Genomic DNA, 8,171 nt, shown 5'->3' on the forward strand with positions numbered 1-8,171 from the left:
TATTCGGGGAAATGAACTAACGGCATAAGGAGGTACTGGTACTTCAGGCCTACGAAATAGTGCTAATATGCTAACGTTCAACCTTATTTTCTTGAATAAAGGCAGGCCTTCTACATAATAGATCTTACTTATTAATACAGCTCCAGGGGCAAGCTTTGTCTCATATGGACTAACGTTATTACTACTTGCTATAAGTGAATGTAGAAATGGGAAATGTGGGGAAATGTTTAGTTCAGTGCAACCACGGAATTCTACATGGAACAGAGCCTAATGCTGCTCGACGGGAATATAGCTATCACGTTAGGCTACAGGCACGGTTATTGCTAGGTAACGGGTGTCGTCTGCTGCTCTAAGCACGCATACACATTTACGTACTAGTTGGGTGAAATCATCATGCGTAATGGGGAGAGTAATATATTAGTACCACCCTGGAACACATCACATGACCCTCCATGCATGGTACGTGCGTACGCGCGTATTTACTGTGTGATAGTTTCTCCAGATTCATTTACCTCGATGGTTTAAGGTACATGTGACTTCTAGAACAACGACATCCAGACTAATTTCTACGGTTTTCTTCTTACAAATTCTTATCATAATCTTTAGGAGCTTGTTTTACGTAGTATTAAGAACATTTTTTGTAAAGTTAAGAAACTAGTCTTGGCGTGTTAGGCCCAGGTTAAGTCAGTTCGTTCAAATTAATAGTCTATTTTGCCAGTCGTGAAACTAGTACTGCTACTACTACTAGTAGGACTACAGTAGTCTAGGTACAGTAGGAGTATTAACACCCATAGGCCTACTCAGCTGAGTAATGTGTGAATCATTAGGCCTAGGCTAGGAGTCGGACTACTTCATTAGGGCTTATCAGTAGCATGGTGGTCTCATAATTGACGCACTTAAGGATTTTTATATGTGTAGCTCCTCAAAAATGTAATGATCTCAATATATTGATTGTTCTGTGCATACGTAATACACTACAATTGACTATTGAGCATAGGCCCTAGTTTGACCACAAAATGTCTACCGTGTCAAGTTCTTTCATGGCCGTGGCTATTCTTACGACTAGTTGTAACAATTATTTATAAACTATTCTTACGACATCGGCGAATTCAAAGTAAATAAAGCAACTGCGCATTTAGTAGGGGTAACCCTAACTCTAACCCTCAATCCAACCCTAGCCCTAAACCTAACCCTAACCGGGAATTATTGTTCGTAAAAATAGTACTCCTAGTCATAAAATAGCAACTGCGCATGCGCAAAAGGGAATTATTGTTACAACTAGTCGTAAGAATAGCCACTTTGTTCTTTCATACCCCGAAATTAACATTCTTCGATAAGCCAACTGTAAGTATGTATACATCTATTGTCTCTGGATGCTGTTTGCTATGCTCTGGGCCTCTAAGGCCAGACAGGTCAGGTCCCTGAGAGTAGTGGTATCATGTTAAGCCTAGTTAAAGGCATTGAAATTGACTACAGTAGTCCCAAACCGCGCTGCCCCTGAAAAAGTTAACTTTCCGTTGCTTGCAAGTGAAGTTTTATTCTTTTCGCTACAAAATGCAGACAGTAATGGAACATGATACATCGTTATCTTTTATCTAGACCTGAGATATCCATCGCTGCTATGTACACTGTGTTGTGGGTACTCACCGTAGCTCCATGTATTGACTGTACACTATAGTGTCTAATTACCGACGGTAGCAAGCTGTGTGTGTATTTTCTGGGATCGAAGGTGGTGTCTAACACTTCTGTACACCTCATTCGAAACTAGGTCAGATTACCGGCATCAGACGTTTCTTTGTGCGCGAGTCTTCACTCCCTGTAGTTTAAGGTTACAAGTTTTGTTAATTTTAGGGAGTAAGATTTCCAGATGCCAAGAACACAACTGGGGGTGGGAGGGGAGGGTGTTAAAAGCTTAATAAGAAACACAATTTGATCAGCACATACAAAGTTTAGGTTGCCTGCTGTATCATTTCTAGTAATTATTTGAAGGTGCGTCATTTATGAAGCCTTTGCTACACATCTTTCGAACAGTGGCAGTAGTACCAGTATGATGGAGTGAATCATTACTTTGAATTTGAACTGTCAGCTTTTACTTACTGTACTGTCAAAAAGAAAGTATTATTGACTGATTAATTTGTATGATGTTGCTTTTTTCATTGTCAATGTGTAATAGTGAATTTTAGCCAGTGTGTCACGTAGTCATGAATGTCTAAAGTTGTAAATAACAGTATGAATTACTCCAGCGGCAGCAGAGTTCTAGCCATGTGTGTATCCTGTTTTGTACAGGAATTGAAATAGTTGAGATAAGCCTAACTAAGTTTCTATTCTGACAACCAGAAACTTGTGTCCATGGTTTTGTCAGAGTGACATCTAGTGATGCTAGGATTTCAAGGCTTTTGATTCTACATACAGTAATCTTTCTTTGAACAATGTTTGGACCAGCAGAAAAGACAATACGGGTGGTAAAAGGATGACTGGCAAACTTATTACAGGCATGAGCTTTTTCCGCGAATTCGCAGAATAATGGTGATTTCTTATCTACCTCGGGGACAAAAAGTATTATCATAACACTGTAGCATAAGCAAACTGGAGCCTATACCGCAATTTTTGCAAAGTTCTGGGATTTTTTTCTACCCCATGCTCATCCAGGTTATGTATGTGTTACCATGGTAATTGTAACTTTGTTATGTTGCTCCTATACTTACAGATTCAAGAGAGCACAAAATGTATGATGCAGAAAACTATAACAATGATGTAAGTTGGTTGTTACTTTGTTTCTTCTTTCAATATATACTTAACAATTCAGATATTCTTTTAGTTACATTCTTCATTAAATTTAGACATAACTAATGACATTCCATTATTAAATGGCATCTGGTTCAGTCGTTGAACTTATAGGTTTTGTAATCCCATATGGTTTGGACTGTGCCATAAGTGCTTTTGAAGCTCTGCCAATGGTCATCATGGATGATCATATGAAGCTGCCTAAATATTTGATCAAACCTTCCTTAAGTGTTGAACAAGTATCATACAGAATTACAAGGCATCCATGATTAATGCTATGCACTTTCTACAGCAATTGCTACCATATTATATTTCTGATGATAATGATACAAAAAAGGATTGTACCAGGTTGTGCAATGGAGTTTGCCAGAAACAGCAAACTGGAAGATTTTGATGGCCTATTGAGTTGTAAGATTGCAATCTGCATTGAATTCCCTGTAATGTGGTTCCACTTCTTGGCTAAGCAAAGTACGGTAATCTGCTGCGTTAGTATGTAAACTGAAATAGCAGCAAACACTGTGAAATGCTTGTCAATATTAAGGAAATAAAGTGTTACATTAAATCTACAGGTGAGGCAAGTACAAGATTATTTGTATTGGTGGTGTACCAAATGCAATGACTTGTTTATTAATTAGGAGTAGCCACATGGCCATTCACATAGATCACTCGTGGTAGGAGTGAGGGTTACTCAGCTAAATATTTTAAATTGTAATTATATATGACCAGAGACTTTTTCAGAGTGAAACAAAGTATTAAACAGCCCATTGCAAAATACAGAGCTTTATATTATAAGGTAAACGGTGGTAACCCTTCTATCATTCAATATGTTCATATGAACTAATTTGCTTAAATATGTATTTACTAACTCTGGAACTCTTTGTCTTCTATGCCTGTGCTATTTCTCTTGATAGGCTAGTGTGGAAGGTCTGTGGGCAGTACAGACTATGCATCATTGTGAAACCTACATGAATGTGAGTGTTTCATAAATTTTATGTGTTGATGTTTTTTTACTTTAATAGAAAAACTATCGTTCACTGTAGTTTTAAAGGGTAGTGAGGAACATAAAATATTCCTATAAAGCACCAAAATAAATAGTGTTACTACTGTATATGTCTGAGCTATATGTAATGAACCAAATGTTCTACAGTCTTATTGTACTTTGACCAAGTTTTGGTAGGGATGTGTAGAAGTTCATACAATATGTAATTTTCACCAAACCTCTTTAATTTTCAATTAAAATTTGAATTTAATACTTGTTGGAGCTCCAAGGATAACTGTCTTCTTTTTATGTAGGGGTTGGGGAGGGGGGAGGGGGGAGGGTGTGGATGGGGAGATGATGAGGCTACCCATTAAGACAAGATTTGTTGTAAGCTACTGTACTTGCTGTCTGCTGTGCATTCAGAAACCTGTTGATGTTCATACTCTGTTCTCTTGCAGCTCATATCTTCTGTTGATTCAAGAATCTTGAAACTAAGTGACAGGGATGACCTCATCCTGGAAGATTTCTGCAAAGACTTCCCAAATTTTGAAATAAGTCTTGTCAAAGAAGACCACTTGAAGAAACCATCTGCTAAAGTGGTAAGGAAGTTGAAAGACTGTAGCAGTTTTTGTGATGCACAGCTGATATCCCCATCAATTCTCTCCCTTGCACCTCCCCCCTCCCCAATCCCTCTCTTTCATCACTGAGTTTGACATGTTGGTGAGCTTTCTTTATTGGTACTATATTTCAACTGTTTTTGTCATATTTCAACTTCATTCATGCACAGTCATGGATGTGGAATATAAAACATACAAATTTTGTTCTACTTGTGTAGCATACTGTTGTGGAAGTTTGTCTTTGAAATTGTATTTAAATGACGATTTCAAAGGCCACAGTTTTGTGATGTTCATCTGTGGTTACCTATTATAAAGGAGCTGCAACAATAAACTTTTCTCCTATCTAAGTAAAGTATATCAATACGAGAGCCAGTATTTTGATACTGAGGGAGGGGATGGAGAGGAGGGCAGGGAATGCCATGCTAGGATCAATTCCTAGACCCTCTTTTCCGTTATGTTTATTTATGGATGCACGTTTTTACTGTTCCAGTATAAACTTCATTTTCTGGATTTGTCAGGGTCAGAGGTTGTTGGTTTAGAAAGAAAAGAACAACATCTCGAAAATCCATATTTCTTTACTATGATGTAAAACTTTGACTTTATAGTATTATAACAGAGAGCATTTTACTATTATCTGCCCCTTACCCCACAAGTTCACCTATACAATCTCTTAGTTGGTAGCACAGACAGGAAGTCCTCCAACATCACTATAAAATATTACTAACAGTTTCTGTTTACAAGCCATAAAGATAATAATATACTTCCCCATCTTCTAAGTCTTGATGGATCACTTACACTTTGACTTCCACAGCATAAAACTCTCTACAACAAAAACCCTACACCTGTCTGTGCATATATTATATCTCTACACAGATCTCTACCAAGAAAGTAACCTTCAATGTGATGTCATTGATGATGTCACAGTGTCAATTTCTCAGTAGCCCTGCCTCTGTTTCTTGGTAGAGTGTGTGTCAACAAGAGGACAGAGTAACTTCCAGTCCCATCCTCTGTCACCAACAAGTTTCAAGTTAATTAAAAATCCAGTATAAATTACATGAAAGTACATATTTATAAATTGGATATGACAAACATTTAAAAGTTATTATGCTTAAAATAGCATGTTCAAGCACCGGTGTGACAGAATCTCTGCAAGGTATATTATTGTGTGAAATACAGTAACATGTTTCAAACAGACTTCTTTTCAGTGTGTGTGTCGTTTTGGTACTGTAACTGCACAAGAGTACTGTAACTTCAACCTTCCCAACGTAGTGCTACTATTATTATTATTATGATTAATTATTACATATTATCTTTTATTCTTTTTCAGAAATGGCGGACATTTTGCAATCGTTATAAAGAAGAAATAAAGGACTTCAATCAAGGGTTACTCATCAGGTTAGACTGCAAGAAAGACTACTCAGAAGAGAATACTATTTTAGGTGAGCCTTGACCCTGGTTGTGCAATACAACAGAAGATATATTAATCTTGTCTGTAACGCATTGATAAAAATGAAAGAAAATTTCAATTTACATCATTCCTCTCTTACCCGTCTCCTATAAAATTCACTCCAATCTACCCCAGGTGATAAACTGGCAACATTCTGTCACTGTTCCCTCCTCCCCATGACCCTTGCCTATGTTACCTATGTTCAGATTATCTAAACATGATTTTCTAGCAAGGTTTTCCATCTGCTTGAAAGAATTTTGTTTAACAACGCACATCCATCTCATATGTAAAAGTAATGAAAATGTATTCAGAGAAAATGAAGAAAAGGGAAAAAAAATGAATCAATAATTTCAGGTCAAAAATTGGGCAATGCAATTGAAGCTTTTATATTAAAGGATAAGGAATCTTCCCAGCTTGCCTGCATAATGAACTTCTTTTTAAATTGATTAAACGTTAGGTTACACCGTTTATGGGGAATGAGAGCCTTGATAGACCTGGTTACATTCAGAACAATGAAACAAGCACCTATAATGTGTCTATGTAATGGGGGCACTGGTAGGCTGGAGTGTGGTGCACTATTCACCTCAAAACAATCCATTTTGTGTACATTTGAAATGGTCTTTCAAAGTGATAAAACCAAAAAGTGAAAGTCCAACCATCCTCGCTTGCTCCATGTCAAACACCTATTGAACTTGTATGTCTCCATTAATCAGATCACATGCACTCATTGGGCAAAGATGTCACTTATAATATAGTGTGTTCAGTAATTTAGTATATATTTAAATGTATCACAATGACATAAAGCACAGTTGTTATATTAATTCTTTCTTTCTTTCTTTCTTCAGTCACCAAAATCCAGTTTCTTGCTATTGAGATTGCAAGAAACCGGGAAGGGCTGAATTTGCATTTTTGGAAGACGAAAAGGAAAGATGAGCTCCAAGAACAAACGACTACAGATGCAAACAACACAGACACTAGCAGTGACAAGAACAGCTAATAGTCTGCTAGTAACACCGGTTAGAGCAACAGTGAGAGCAAGTTCACTTCCATTAACAACACTACACCTCCCACCATGCAAGGCCTCAGCGCTGCAATACCAATCTTTAAGATATCGCATTAGTATCATGTAAGAACATTTAAAATTGTTCCGTTTGAAGTCAAGGGTTGCCCATTTGCCCAGCCACACAACACAGACCTCGGTGCAACCATGTCTGTAGTTGTTGCATTAATGTCAGCTAAATAAAAAAGAGTGTTCTTTTGAAACCAGGTAGGAACATGTTGCCCAGGCATTCAACACCATTTGAGAGATGAAAGATGGTTTCTTTTGAAATCAGGTACGAACACTTTGGCTTACAACACTTTTGAGAGATGAAATATGGTTTCTTCCAACATCAAGTGCAAACACTTTGCCCCAGCCTTACAGCACTGTTAAAGCAGCCTAATTTACATGCAAGAATCTGTGGATTTAATTTTTATTAACTGGTAAGGATGACACATGTAATTAATGTAATGAATAAGGAATTAAGTTATTGTAAGTAGTCCCCCGTCTAGAGGGCAGAATCTTTAGGCCTTGATGAACTGTGATGAGAATTGGATTATGCTGATATGTCAAGTTTTGGGGTTGCCTGGGTAATCAAGTCATTCTGTACTTGAGTTTGCTTTTGCAATGGGAAGTTCAAAAGTTCTATGACAGTTATTGGTCCATAGTGATCAAGCATAAACCTTTTCTGCATTTGTGCTGTTATTTAGTACTTGACTGTAGTTGTGTTTTAACTTACAGCGTGGCACTTTGCAGTATTATGCATTACAATTATTAATAGTTTGATATCTGATCAGGAAAATCCATAATTCCCAGGTTTTCAATGTATCTATCCTATTGTATGTATTATCTACAGTAATTTAAAGAAGCTTCCTGATCTGAAAATGTGGTGTTGATTTCCAAACATGGTTTAGTTTGGACAGATTTTAATGTGAAATCATGATCTGTTTCTGAATTCTGACACCCAATAAAATCGTTTACAGCTTTGAAGGCAGTCTACTGTGAAGGTGTTTTTTTTTTTATTCTTGGTCATTAGCAAATCGGGGAGGACATTTTGTGCCACTAAGTCTTTCTACAATAACTTTCAGAGAACAACCTGTGGTAATCATTCCTCCGTAAATGGTCATTAGAAATATTCCCGTGACCCAGTGTCGTCTATTCAACTTGTATTGAATAAATTGAGTTTTGACATACATATATAGAGGTCATGACCCCTTGTCAGTAGTAAGTGTACACCAGTTTTTCTGCTTTGCTTTAAGCAAAAACATTACGATTCCGAACTTCAAAAGCTGAAGGCATTGTTTT

At 37.2% G+C, this 8,171-nt stretch overlaps 1 protein-coding gene across 3 annotated transcripts; it reads left to right on the top strand.

The window, feature by feature from the left end:
* The first annotated feature begins 243 nt into the window (after positions 1-243).
* On the top strand, positions 244-7,860 carry LOC139967875 (protein PBDC1-like). 3 transcript variants are annotated; one of them, XM_071972048.1, is made up of 6 exons: positions 244-459; positions 2,708-2,754; positions 3,696-3,755; positions 4,222-4,362; positions 5,708-5,819; positions 6,673-7,860. In XM_071972048.1, the coding sequence occupies exons 1-6, from the start codon at positions 453-455 to the stop codon at positions 6,822-6,824; spliced, it is 519 nt and encodes a 172-aa protein (XP_071828149.1). In that variant the 5' UTR covers positions 244-452; the 3' UTR covers positions 6,825-7,860. The 3 variants fall into 3 exon arrangements, with proteins under 3 accessions (XP_071828149.1, XP_071828150.1, XP_071828151.1); XM_071972049.1 differs by lacking the exon at positions 244-459 and adding an exon at positions 472-571; XM_071972050.1 differs by lacking the exon at positions 244-459 and adding an exon at positions 481-526.
* The last annotated feature ends 311 nt before the right edge of the window (positions 7,861-8,171 follow it).

The sequence above is a fragment of the Apostichopus japonicus genome, chromosome 5 (genome assembly GCF_037975245.1).
Source record: "Apostichopus japonicus isolate 1M-3 chromosome 5, ASM3797524v1, whole genome shotgun sequence".
Taxonomy (NCBI): Eukaryota; Metazoa; Echinodermata; class Holothuroidea; order Aspidochirotida; family Stichopodidae; genus Apostichopus; species Apostichopus japonicus.

Bases quoted from the DNA above. Each gene is read 5' to 3' on its own strand.
- LOC139967875 (XM_071972048.1), top strand. The intron at 4,363-5,707 runs GTAAGGAAGTTG...ATTCTTTTTCAG, and splicing joins AGAAACCATCTGCTAAAGTG to AAATGGCGGACATTTTGCAA. The intron at 5,820-6,672 runs GTGAGCCTTGAC...TTCTTTCTTCAG, and splicing joins AGAAGAGAATACTATTTTAG to TCACCAAAATCCAGTTTCTT.